This window comes from Ammospiza nelsoni, chromosome 4, assembly GCF_027579445.1.
Source record: "Ammospiza nelsoni isolate bAmmNel1 chromosome 4, bAmmNel1.pri, whole genome shotgun sequence".
Lineage (NCBI taxonomy): Eukaryota > Metazoa > Chordata > Aves > Passeriformes > Passerellidae > Ammospiza > Ammospiza nelsoni.
Window position 1 is genome coordinate 67,693,358 of NC_080636.1, and position 14,146 is coordinate 67,707,503.

The window sequence follows — 14,146 nt, forward strand, 5'->3', positions numbered from 1 at the left end:
TCTCAAAGTAAAAAAAAAAAAAAAAAAAAAAAAAAAAAAGTACCCATTTTCATGTAAAGAAAACCCCCCCACCCCAGCTCTAACTCTGCACAGCCCAGAGCCTCTCACTGCTGGGGCACCTTGTTGGGGCCACTTCCTCTCCCTATTCTGGTGGCCCTTGCATCCTGTTGGTTGCAGGATGGCAGCTCTCTCAGGGAGACTCTCTGCCTTTAACATGAAGCAGCTGTGATTTTCAGCAGGGCCACTTTAACAGCCCAGAAAAGAGCCACCTGAGGGTGGCTCTTGTTGCTTGTTTTGCTCCTCTGTTCCTGGCTGTGTTATCCCCCTCTACCTGGGCTCACTCACTGCTCACAAACATGTGCTTTAAAAGTGTCCCAAGCTCCAGTATGAAAGCTGGTGATGTATAATATATCCTAAGGAAAGATTTGCCTCTGTTCAGAAACCTTCCTGACCTCATGACTGAAGAAGAACAAAATAATGTATTAACAAAAACATGGTTCACTGCCAAAGAAAAGGAGTTCCTGTAAGGACTGAAACAATAAATCTCCTCTGTACTGAACTCCCAGAGGGAGTATGTTGTGTTTCCTCCTGTTCTTTATCAAAGTCCCCAAAATAAGCAGGAATGGGCAGTGACCAGGCACAGTCACCACACACCTTTTTCCATGGAGTAATTAAGGCCTGCCTCAGAGTGAGAGCACTCCCTGCCCAGCTGCACAAGGGAGAGCTGACAGCGCTACCACCAAGCATGAAGCTCCTGGGGACTGCCTTCTTTTTCCTTGCTGTACTCTGTGTTTGCACTGTGGGAGGTAAGTTCTTTGGCTTTTTTGGATAGACTTGTCACATCTCTCAAGTGGCTTGTGAACAAAAGCTGAGCTGTCAGTCGGTGTGTGCTTTTTCTTCATTCCTACTGCAGTGATTGAAAGACTGTGTGTTGGAGGAGAAGGTACTAACTGGCAGCTGAGTTATATGTGCTCTGTGAAAAACTTTCCTGCCATTGTATTTTTGTGACAGTTTTCTTTCTAGGTGTCATGGAGCTCCTAAATCTGAGAGGAGTCAAAAGCAGAGGTGTATTTACAAAAGTTTGCAGTTTCTACATGTTAAAGCATTTTTTGCAAAGATGGCTTTAAGGGGACAATTGAAATGCCTGAAAGATGTTGCAATTTTTGCGCTTGCAAGTTAGATCCATCCTGATAGATTTCCCTTGCACTATACCAGCCATAGGTTTGGCCAAGAATGCCTTTAAGAAATTATTTTAGTTTTGGCCCCAAAGATATAGGGACTTAAAACATCTGTCAAGTGTCGGATAATGAGGGGTGCAAGCCTAGGGGTCACATTGGTTACAGGGCACAGTATCTTTTAGATATGATTCTTAAATGCACAGATTTAATACAACTTTTGGTGTTCAGGTGGTCACTGAACTGATGTTTTCATTATTCTTCAGCTTAAAAGATTCTTCAGCTTTTAAAATGGAATTAACTAGTAAAACCTGAAAGGGTGAAAGAACCTGCAACAAGGGCCAGAGTCTATCATCACCTTTGCCAAAAGATACATTTGAAGTAAAATCTACCTTTTATCTGTACTTTCATTTCCCATCTCTCTGGGCTACAGCTTCCACAAATGCCTATACATTTCCTGAAAAGGATCTATTAACCAGAATTAAAATTTGATAACACTAGATTACCTGATCTAAATGAAGTTAATCAACTTTTGCTCAGGTTATGTGTTGAAATCTAGTATTTTGTGGTGTATCTTATTCTATTGCTTGGGCTCATTGCTGTTAGGAAAACAGATCAATAAAGGAGATTAAAAATAAACCTGTGCCACAGAAAGAACTGCTTTTAAAGTTATGTTAAGTACAAGCCCCAAAAGTCTGTCTTGAGGTGCTATTTATTCTCTGTCTGCTACTCCTTGTAAAAATAGTCTTCCTGTCATTGTCAAAGCTTTAATTTCACAATTTCTGAAAAGCAAAGTGGAGTTGCATCAAAAAGAGCATGTTTAACACAACAATCCATAAAGCTTACCAGAAAGCAACATGCAAAGGTGGGAGGAATCCTGCTAATTTTGTACAGTCCTTTCTTAAAAAAGGATTTTTCCTCCTCTGCATGATATGAACATGGCAGAAATTATGACAGTGAATAAGCAGATTTTATATATGATACATTTGTTCTGAACAATTTTGGTTCTGTAAAACAGGAAAAAAAGTATTTTTAACACTTAATTGCAAGGTAGATGTGGTAGTGAAATTCTATTGGTAAATTCATGCTAGAAAATTAAGAAAATTTATGGGGAAATTTGGAGTATGTTTTTTTCTACCTTGTGAAATAAAGTTATGCGCTCTGGTCAAGCTTGCTTTTGGCAGCCACATGCACCAACCTGTTAAGACAGAAGTTTTAAGAAGAGGTTTTATTGTCTGTTGTGCAAAGCTGGACCAGATTATTTGGATTTCCACTTTTTGTGATCTCCAAATTGCTCTGGTCATCTGGGCTATAACAGCAGAATCTTGTAATCTGAAGCTGGGAAGTGATGGTGAGGAGACTCACGACAGTCTCCCTTTTTTGAGCATTGGAGACAGCAACAAGACTTTTCTCCAGCTGTTTATTATTATTAAATGATAAAAAATAATATAGTTTTTATATATAATATGATTTTTAGAGAAGGCCAAATCTCATCCCAGTGTTTTAATCTCCCTTCCCCAGGTTTTGGAGTAGTTTGCTTTCAAAGCTCACCAAGACAAATGTGCGGGCTTCCAACTTTTTCATTTGCTACACACAAGGTGTTTGTCTGTGTACTTTTTGTATATCATACATAGGACATTTCCACTGTGGCTAGTAAAGAATATACCTGATCTTCTGTGGGGCTTCCAAATTTCATGCTTTTTCTTCAGCTGTATGCTCATAGTGCTTTTCTTTGCAGTTTTCTAACTTGTCCTGGGATCTTGCATCCTCAAAAGCCCATAATGTTTCAGCGGAGTCTGCCTTCTGTCAGCACATTACTACAGGCTCAGTTAAGTACAGATGTGGAGGCTGATAGCCTCCTGACAACTTGTTCTTCCTACCTAGACTTTTCTCAACCCTCTGGGAGTTAAATGGCATGCTAAAAATAGGAGCATGCTCATCTCAAGATGTTCAGTTCTCCTGGCATATTGCTCTTTATTCTTACCTGTTCCAAAATGTAGCTCAAATAAAAATGCTTTCTAGCATTTTTCTAGGTTGGTTCATAGCATTTTCAGCTTTAAACAGGCAGCACTGGAATGTGTCAAAAAATACAATGTCAAATTATAGTAATCAAATATGAATGCTCTTGAATCTGCCTTAGGATGTAATTACTTTAAAAATGCGCAAAGGTGAACTTGTTTCCTTCTAAAAGATGAGAGGAGAAGCCTTGGCATGTGCTTATAATGTAAGTGTTTAGATGTTGCATTTTCTTGTGCCTTGGTCTTGGAATACAGCATGGCGTGGCTGCACAGCACAGCAAACATCCTCCCCACAGTGCTGGTAGCACAGCACTGCATCCCTCTCACCCAGGCACCCTGGCTGGTGTCCTGCAGAAGTGGTGGCAGAGGACAGAGGGCTGTGCTCCTCCTGGCATCGGGCTGGGCATGTCCAGGTAGTGCACCCGAGCAGAGGGGCTGGAATGAATCACCCTGTGTTGGACATGTCCAGGGCTGAGGTGTTAACACCAGATTGTTGACCCCTGTTGACAGCCAGAAGTAGCTTTATCCAAGTGCTGCGTCAGTGTTGATGGCATCACAAAGAAACAAGGGAGTTCTTTTTTTGAAAGGGAGGAGTAAATCTTGGCATTGAGAGTTTGGTCCAAATGCCCCTGAAGTAATTTGGAGCGGCTCTGTTTCAGTGTGGATCAGCCCTAAAATATGAGTTTCCCAGCCCCTTTCCTCATTATGGGGATGCTGTGTAGCATCCCAAACCTATAGCACAGCTGATTAATCCTGACTCCCAAGCTGATAGCTTGAGAAAAGTTCCACTGAGCCAGGGCTCCTGTAGTTACTACACACATTTGCAGCTGTCTGAATGCTGCTCTTGTTGATGTAAATTAGAGGAGATGGATAGCCTTTTCCTTTCCCAGCTTCTGTGCTCTCTGCTCACAAGCCCTCAAGTATTTTAAAAATTAATTTTTAAAATTAATACTAACTAAACTGTTTTGAGCAGTGAAAGCTTTTGAGAATGGTCTCACCTCACTCTGGGTTACTATTCATGTTTGTTCTCTGGAAAACTAGCAAGGCACATACAGCCAAAGTTGGATCATTTTCTCATTTCTGAAAATTTGAGAAATGTGAATGGGGTTTAGATATTACTTTCTTACACCTTTAACTTGCTGGAACCAAAAGTTTGGATGTCTTGAGAATTTGCCTGTTGTGAAAAAAAAAAATTGTATTTGGTGCTTTCACTGTTTCTAGCGGTTTGTCAAGATTAGTTTTGTGAAAAATCAAATTATAGCACTGGAACTTATGATAGCCTTTAATGGAATATTGAATTTTTATCCCTGTGCAGATTTTTTTTGTTCTTTTTTTTCCCCTGCTGCCACATTCCTTTCATTCATTAGATCCTTTGCATTTTGGGGCAGCTTTTGACTAATGGAGTTTCCTTCCTGGACAGAAGTAAACTGCATGTTGTATCCCCAAACCTGAAAGCAAGTTTAGTGCATTTACTGAGGATAGAAGCAGATGGCTTGATACCTGCTTGGTTATGATTTACAGCCAAAATAAATGGAGACTGAGTATGAAGGGCAAGTTGCCTACAGCATTCAGTTCCAAACCTGGGAAAACATAATGCTGTATAACATGCCCAAAAATTTATTGTCTTTTCTGAAAATTTACCAGAATGTTTTATCTTTTCTTGAGCTGACTCTTTTTATCTGTGTTCAAAACTAGAGTTCTTATTAATCTTCACTAGTTTATAAATTAGGAAAAAAAGATCTGCTGAGGTTTGGTTTGGTTTTGTGGGGGTTTTTTTCCTAATTAGGAAAGTACCTTGAATTTGGACTCAAATTGTTTATACATCTCAGTCCTGTGTGGAAAAACCTGCTGAAGTACTTGAACATTTTTTGGTTTTTGGTACTATAATTTGTACTGCAAAAGTAAAAATTGAAAATAATCTTTAAGAATCTCTTAACCTTGAGATGGGAGTACATTTAACTGGTACTATTTGATAGCCAGACTAACTTCAACATGTAAAATTAGTGAAATCTCATGGAAAACCGTAATTTTTATTTATGGCCCTTACGAAAGGGGGTGGGGGGAGAAGGTGATGTTGTTTGTAATTTTTGCTGCAGCAACTCAAGGAAGACTCATTAATGGGTTTATTGTGCAATTCTGTAAACAGAGACACAAAGTTTGATTTGTGTGTAGCAGGTGTTATTTCCAAATACAAGTGAAGAATTAAATACCTGGCTCCTTTGGAAGACAAACAACTACTTTTGGTTTCAACTAGCACTCTAAAAATGGATTTCTCTATTAAAATAGGTATCCCTTTAAAACAGAAAGGTCAAAACTCTGATTTGCAGCCCTGCAAGTCACTGTCATTGTTCCAGCAGCTGGCATATCGTGTAGCAATACCTTGGCACTCCTCTTGTGAAAGTGGATCCTTGGATGCCCTAACAGTGGCATGTGGTATCAGCCAGACCTACCTGCCACAGGAAAAGGGGTTTGAGAGAATTTAATATGATGTTCTCTCCACACTGTGCCTTCTGGTCCTACCTCCCCATGAGAGAAGACTGAGCTGATGATCTCTTGCTGATAAGATGACTTGGAATAAAATTCAGCAAGTGTTATCTGCTGGGGTGTTGTAGGAAGGGTTAGAAAGCTCTCTGCTGCCACCCACACATGTACTAGAGGCTGGTCTGGAAGGATCCAAATTAATTTCAATATACTGTTTTTCTCAGCAGTCAGAGTGGCCAACGACCCCTTTCTGGCCAGACTAACTAGCTGGTGCTCCAAAGGTTATGTTTCAAACTAGGAACAGGACAAGGATTTTCTGGCTGCTTTCATGTGGAAAATGGATACTTGCCTTTGGTACAAGTGCAAATTCTATACTGTTTATCAGTAGATCGGTAGAGTAGTTTTACAACAATTTTGAATCTTTTCTTTTTCTTTTATTTTCTTTTATTTTTGCAATGGCAGTAATGTGCTTCTGGGTGTTACCTGCATGTTGTAGATAGCAATGCATCTCAGGTTTCTGAAACCACAGAGCAAGTGGCACATAATTTTGCATCACAATTTTCTGCTGTAACCATTCTGCCTTATCACTCTGACAAAATTATGTCTTTTGCTGGGATGGGAGCACTACACTAGCCTTTCTGTCTGAAGATTTCTACAAGATAAGTAATCATTCTAAAAAGCGCATTCAATTTGTCTTAATGGTGTGATTTCTCAGTGTGATTGATGGTGTGATTTACTTGGTGTGAGGAGTGTCAGTGTAACTTTAGGGTTAAATTAATTAACATTATGATATTAATGAGATGTTTGTTCTTCCTGCAGATTTCTTCTTTCATAATCTTTAGCAGGAGATTAATGTTGGTTTTGGGCTTGAGAAATTCAGCTATTGAAGCAACAACTGATAAGAATGGCAAAAACTTTGGATTTTAGTTGTTTTGAGGAAAACAGTGCCAGGAGATTTTCTAACCTTCTTGGCCAATTTGCATTATTTTCCTCTACAAAATACTTATTTGTTGAGGCATCTTTCCACTTCATATTAATTACCTGAAGTGATCAGAACCCCATATATTCCTTAATTTTTTGCTACTTTTCCTACTTTTTCTCATGCACAAAATTGAGTCTAAGGTTTTGTTTTAAATACAGTGTTGATAACCTTCTAAACATTACAATATGGGTGCTATCTATCCCATTGTGGGGATAGCCTGGAATAATCTTTCCTAGACAGATGAATTACTCCTCTTCATCTCAGCATGGGTTATATATCACAACAATATAGATGATGTAAATATAGGTGTTTGCAAACTCATTCAAAGGTTATAGAAGCAAAGATATCACCAAGTATTTCTATACAAAATGGCAAAAATAGGTGATGATTACTCTGCAAAGAAATGTGTAATTCAAATCCTTTCCACCCAAATTCCAGGTCTCATGTCCAGTAGAGAGGGGCAGGTTTTGACATGATACATGGCTGATGCTTCCATCACCATTCAAAGTGCACAAAAGCAATAATTTGGGGGTTTTCTTTACCCAGGAATTCTAGACACTCTGAAACTCCTGCCAAGTTGTCAAACCTCATCTACCCCTAACTCCTACAGATGCTCATAAAGTCAGAAATGTGTGGTGTGTTGAAGGAAATGTTTGGGACCAGTGTGCAATTCCACTGTTGTTATTCATTCTTGCAAAGGACTGTTAAAACCTCTTTGTGAAAACTACTGAATTCTTTGAGTTATGGAGCTTTCTGGATGTCCTATAGAGTCCAGATGGAGTCTGGACATCCTCTGTTTTGACTCAGATCACATAACCCTTGGAAGTTGTAGCTACACCAAGGGCAGGCTGCCCAGAAAGGCTCTTCCAGCAGAGCAATTTTAGGTTCTGTTTAGGAAGTTTTTTTTCTTGTAAGTGTAGTTTATAAATATATTTGCTGTTATTCAGAAGATAGCAAATGTATTTTAAAAAGTGTTGGGCTTGCAACAACTCACTAGTTTCCAACATGCCAGCAACAACAAAAAAAATTACTTACTCAAGATCTATGCCAAATAACCCAGTCCTTGAGATGTGCAAGGGAAGGACACAGCACATGAACTAGAGACAAAAAAATCCTTCCAGTGCACAGTGGTTTTTTGGTTTTCTGCACATTTTATCCTGTCTAGTTCAAATGGCTCCAGAGGATTCCACTACTTTTGCAAGCCATCCCCAGTGCTAATGGAGTCATGTGGCTGGCATGTCTTAATGCTCTTTAATTTAGGTGAACTAGTGCACAATTTATCTTACTGACTTAGAGATGCTTTCTTGTAGTGCACAGTCTGCTTCTTCCCTATTTGCTTTCACCTTGCATTTCCAAGAGCTGGCAGGAACTGCTGTTTCCAGATGCAAAATGGAAAGTGGGGATTGATCATTCATGGGAGGAAAGGTTGAAGAAGAGCAGAAAGGTTTGTGTAGGAAGGGAACAGCTTATTTACAATTGTAATGTAATAGTTGTAATTGTCCTGGGAATACAATTGCTCTAATTGCCAATGAAAGTACAAGGGGTGTCTATGGCTGTTCACCAGTGTGATGGGATCAGCTCCCAGCTCAACATGGCTTCCCAGGGCACCAACTGGGAGCTGGGATTTTGATAGGCCCGGGAATCCTGGATGTGGGCCTCTCTGTTCCCCCTGGAAGCTGTTTTTCTGAGTGGGAGCCAGCGTGGCTAATGCAGCAGTTCCCACTGCTCTTTGGTAGGATGAGTCCTCAGTGCTGACACTCTGTTTCAAGTGCTCTTTGTAGTAACTTTGTTTTTAAATGGGAATACTTCGTTACATAAAGCATGTGAGAAGATTTTCAGTTTTGCATCTGACCTTAGCAGTTGTATAAGATTGGTGGAAATTCAGAACAACGTGAGTTATAATCAGCTTGGCAAGATAGAGACAGGCAAGAGAAGGTCTTCATCAGCTGTATGTGCCAATTAGAGAAATGAGATTTTCAAAGTGTTCCCTTCATCCTTGCATATGAAGTAACTCCAGTGAGACTGTGCTGCACGCAGGGCTTGCAAAAGCCCATTTGGGGCCTTCCCTTTGGGATATTCTGTACCATTTAACCTTTGTTCCAGGCAGTGTGGAAAAGATGAAGAGCGTCTCAATGGACCAGTGAGCATGGAATTACATTAATTATAGAAGGAATTTACAGTGTTTCCACAGAGTTTTCTGACAGGAACTGCTTTTTGATGTTCCAGAGGCTTTCAGAGCTTTGTCAGGAACAGAATGGCATGGGCGGGTGTGGCTAAAATGGGTGTCTGGGCTGATCCCGGATGTTCTAAAAATAAATACATCATAGCAGACACTGCAGTGACCCTTTCCTGCATTATACAATTAGTCATGCTGCTGGAGATGCACTTGGGTCACAAACATAGCGCAGAGCTATATGACTTTCCTAACTTCTGCAGCACATGGAAAGGGAGAGCTGCTGATTGACCGGGGCTCAGCTTCCGCTCTGGCTGTTCTGTATCTACCCTACCCAAACGTGCTCTTTCATGGGAAACAAAAATAGGCTTGCCAATAGCACGTTAAGGAAAAAGCATTGAAATAATTACAATTTTCTCTCTGCCTTCTGGGTGGGGGTGAATTGCATCAACACTTATCCCTTCCTGTTGCAAGGAAAGGGGCTCTCCTTTATTTATTTTTCTCCTTCTGCTCAGCAATGCACAATATGTATAAAGCTTTCTATATAAAATTGCACCCTCTAAGGACATTTTTCAAATTTATTTAGCTTGACTAACACAAGGGGAGGGGATGGCAGTTCATTTTCTGTACTATAATATAGTCCTTAGAAACTCCTAGTTTTTATCTTACATGTGGACAAACAAATATATCATAATCAAAGGGTGACAATCTGGTGATTTAAATAGCTTTAAGGGGTTTAATTAAAACCTATTAAATACTTTTAACATGTTTAAATAAAAAGAAGAGCAGAGCTTGGAGCCTTCATTCAAGGAGGGCTGGAGTGCTGATGAGCATGTTGAGCACATTTATCATTCTATGGAGTGCAAACAATGTACTCATCCCTCTGTAGTACACAGCAATAGAGATATCCACCAACCTTCACGTCAGCAGAAGGCACACTGAGAAAACTTGTGATTAAAAGCCTTTCATAGGGAGTTTGCTTTTCTTCTAAGGCAATAAAAAGGCCCCTTAAAACTGGTTATTTAAGTGCCCAGATTTCCATGTCCACACATGCAGAGAGGCAAATCACGCTGTGCTTGGGTTGTTTCAAATACTCAGTAACTCAGGGCATTCATCCAACATTTCACATTAATGTTTTGAGGAGGGGAGCCTCACCAACCTACAGCCACGCTGGCTGAGGCTGGTCCTTGGCATCTGCCTCGTCAATATTTCTCTGTGCAGCAGGTCCCTAAGCAGGAGCTGTTTGCTGGGGTCTGTGAGCAGGCTTTGTGGGAGCCTTTTGCCTGGGGGTTGGTGATTCCCAGGAACTCTCTGCCAGTGCTTAGTGTTGGGATGCTAGCCCCATGCCTGGCTGAGCAGGAGGAGCTCTGGGGCAATGCTGGCACAAAAGCTGAATTTCCTGCCTTCTCTCTGTTCCCTGCTGGAAAAATTGTGGCAGCTACCTCCCTTTCCTTCCTCCCCTCAGTTCTTACAGCTGGCTGCCTCCAGCCCACCCAGTTTATGTTTCCTCTGCAGAAACCAAATCCCACATTGCCCCATTTGCTGCTGCCCATTCCCATGCAATGCAGGAGGAGCCCTGGCCCTGTCTCCTTTTCCAGCTATGGGGCTTCACATTTATGCTCTCCCTTCCTTAATATCCATCTCTTTTGGCTGTTTTCAGGTGCTTTTTGCCCTTTGTGGGGAGAGTGTTATGTGTCTCTGGCCCAGGAATTTCTCCCTGCCCTTGTGTCTTCCCCATGCTCACGCCTGTATGTTTTCCCCACTCTGGTGCAGCAGACTGTCTCTGTCGTGTGACACCAGCCTGCAAACCAGGACCAGCAGCTACAGAGAAGAAGTAGAAAGTTGACCTTGAGTGTAAAATCTCCCCATGTAGGATTTGTATACTTTGTTTTTAGTTTGTTGCTGAAGAGAGGCGTGACTGGAAGGAAGGTGACAGCTTGGCAAACCAGAGGTGGTTTCCCACCTCCCTAGGCAGCGGGAATCTCAGGCTTCCAGCTGGTTGGCATCAGGCAGCAAAGGATGTGGCCTTTCTCCCTGCCTTATGGTTTTAGCATTGCCTGCAGTATCTAAATACACCTCACAGGGATTCACCTCAAACATGGCCAGTGCAACTCTGCTCAGGATCTGCATTGTCCTTCCAGCTGCCAATGTGAGAATTTCACAGCAGAGAAAATCCTGAGATGGAAAATGCCTTATGTTGCAGGAGGCTGTGTTAAGACCTTTTGCAGCAGTGCAAAACCATTGTGAGACCAGGCTGGAAAAACACTGTGCAATTCTGGCTTTTGGTGATAGTGAAGTGGCAGTGACCAGCATGGGGCTGTTACTGGGGACACAGCTTTCCTTTCACCAGGGGCTGTCACAGCCTGAGTGGTTGTGTGCAGATCCTGTTACAGGCACAGCTGAATGTGTGTGTGAGGCATGCCACACTTTGGGTATTGCTTAGTGTACTAAAGACATGTGGAAACACAAACTTTGTGGGTTTTTTTGAGTTTGCCTCAAATTCATGAAGTTTGCAAATGGCTTTGTTTAATTTAATATCCTTCCACATACTTATCTGCTGTGTCAGCTGTTATCAGCTTCAGCCATTCACAGGATTACATCAGAACCTTGGTTCCCATTTAAAATCTAGTTTATGTGACTATAGAAGGAAAATCTAAAGTACAAGTCCTTAAGGATGAAACACTAGAAACTATTAAATACTAAAATCAGTACTACTTCTATAAGATTAATTTTTCAGAAAAAATATCTGGAGGGGGGGATTATTCCCTTTTTCCTAAAAATTTATTTCTGGAGTATTCAATGTTTTTTTTTATTTGTGATTTTGAATAGCAAGATGGGAGTTGATGTTTCCAAACAGCACTGTTAAAATTGCACTTAAACCTCTTCTATTAGTGTATCTGTATTTTTGTTCTTTGGATAATGTATGAACCTTTATACAAAATGCACTACAAAAGAAAAAATAAATTTATCTCAAGAGTTAGGGTAAATGGTCATGCACTGGAAAGAAAGACAAATGAGTAGTGAAAACAGAAACAGGAGAAGTGCAAGGACTGTACTGGGCCTGGGGAAAGGTGAGATAAGAGAATGTAGAGATGAAGCAGCATTAAATGAAAGAGAAAAGGTAACAGACAACAGAGCTCCAAAGTAAGAGTAAACAAGTTGTTTACTTGGTGTCAGGCAGCAGCTATTTCTTGGGACCTCTGAGTTCCCAGATCAGTCCCAGAGTGTCTACAAGGACAGCTATCACTTTCTTGAAAAAGGACTTTTTTTTTTCTTTTTACTGGAACTGTGGTTACAGGAGGCTCTTTCATGGTCATGAGGGCTGGCAGAATTATCATGGACTAGAAAGAGATCACTGTTTATTCCTGATGGTGTCGAAAAACAGAAATGAAAAAAGCAACTTTGACTTCTCCATAACTTGTGTGTAGTTGCAAAGGCCCAGGGTCACACAACAAACCCCATAATATAACATCCTGAAAGAGAGTAGGTTTAGATCAGATATTAGGAAGAAATTTTTTACTAGAATTAGAGTAGAATTAGTTAGGGTGGTGAGGTACTGGAACAGGTTGCCTGGGGAAGCTGTGGATGCTTTTTCCCTGGAAGTGTTCAAGACCAGACTGGATGAGCTCTGAGCAAACTGGTCCAGTGGAAAATGTCCCTGCCAACAGCAGGGAGACTGGACTTAGATCATCTTTAAGATCCCTTCCAACCCAAACCATTCTGTGATTCTATGATAATACATAATACACAAACATAATATAAACACCTGTAGGTTCTGCTTTATAACCTTAAAGCAAGGAATTATCATGTGCGGCTTTCCCCAGGACACCTCTTTGGTAATTGCTCCCAGGTGGAGCCTGTAGAGCATTGGTCAGGTTTTGAGTGGGAATATATCACATCCTCATCAGCAAAGTGGTGAAAGCACCAGCTGCTGGCTGTTATGCCAACAGTTTGACACAGGCACTGAAATACCTGCAGGGTTTATAGTCCAAATCCCTTGTCCATTACCTCTCATTCAAACTGCAGTGGACATAAGTTTATTCCTTTGCCTTGGTTGCAGCTCCTCCTGCACCTACTGACTGCTGTTGTTTTGCCTTCTGCTAACCCTTCCCTCTCTAGGCTAAGCAAATGTAATTTTTACAATCCTTCCTGAGATGTCTTTTTTTTCTAGACTCCTGATGTTTTTTATGGTTCTCTGCTAACCCCCCACCTCCAGAAATCCACATCCTTTTTCACATGCTTCTGAAGCTAGAACAAGTACTTCATCTGAATGAAAGGATTTAGCCAGGTGGTTTTGGCTATCTAGTGCACTGTCAAGTGAAAGAAATATCAAACAGGCCATTCCACTTGTTGTCTGTAACAAGAGTGACTTTTCCATAAAAATAATTTCTTTTCAAAATTAGGTACTGATGCCAAACCAGACAGCACTTAAGTTCAGTAACTCATGTAATGAATATAATCAATATATATTTTGAACTATCTATTAATCTTTAAAAATGTTTTTGCTTTGGCATTTGGTTTTGTATTATCTCGTTCATGTGATGTTTCAAACTTTGTGGTTCATAACCTGTGGTATCCTGTAGGGTGTAAACAGAAGTACTGATATAATAACATGCAATTGTTCCCTTTTTTTAATGTTTTGATTATTGCACTAACAGGCACCCAATTAATAAGAGGTCAGAACCTGTCTATCTTTCCAGTGTAAAGGTAACAATAATAAGAAAAAGAGAGAGAGAAAAGGTTATGAGTACTCCACACTCAGATTTTAGAGACTGAAGCCTACATCAAAAGCTGCAGTCTGAGGACAACTGTGGCCATCAGTCAGTCCTGTCTAAATTCAAGGGCTCCTTCTGAATTTAAAAGGAGAAAGTAAGTTCAGTGTTCCGGTTCATCCATTTCAAAATCTGAAGACTAATGCTTTCATTTTAGAACAAATATGTCATTTAAATCCAACCTAGGAAAGACAATAAATGGAAATTCTGTGAACCTGAAAAAAAACCCCAAACAAGACACAACAGTTACTCTCTTTTCAGTTTGGTCTTGTGGCCATGTGTCACATGTTCTTGGATCTTAATTCCTTCATATTTTTCCCTGTGACCCTGTCTTACTGTCTCTAGACCTTTCTGCCCTTCTCTTCTTCCTCTCTTGTTATGTTTCTCCCAGTCTGGATTTCTTTTGCCTTATTATCTGCTTTAAAACATAGTGGGTTTTGGTTTTTTTTTCTTTTTGGATCTTACCACCCCCAGCATCCCCCCTTCACTCAGCACAGTGTTGTGTCTGAGAGCCTTTTAGCTCCACGTGTGTTCTCTGGACACAA

At 40.7% G+C, this 14,146-nt stretch overlaps 1 protein-coding gene across 2 annotated transcripts in view; it reads left to right on the forward strand.

The window, feature by feature from the left end:
- Positions 1-607: 607 nt before the first annotated feature.
- Positions 608-14,146, forward strand: part of EMCN (endomucin) — a 54,064-nt gene continuing 40,525 nt past the window's right edge. The window contains exon 1 of one of the 2 annotated variants that reach the window (XM_059470590.1): positions 608-806. In XM_059470590.1, the coding sequence (XP_059326573.1) occupies positions 623-806 (184 nt within the window). In that variant the 5' untranslated portion in view covers positions 608-622. The remainder of the gene's footprint in view (positions 807-14,146) is intronic. The other variant, XM_059470591.1, reaches the window with a different exon arrangement.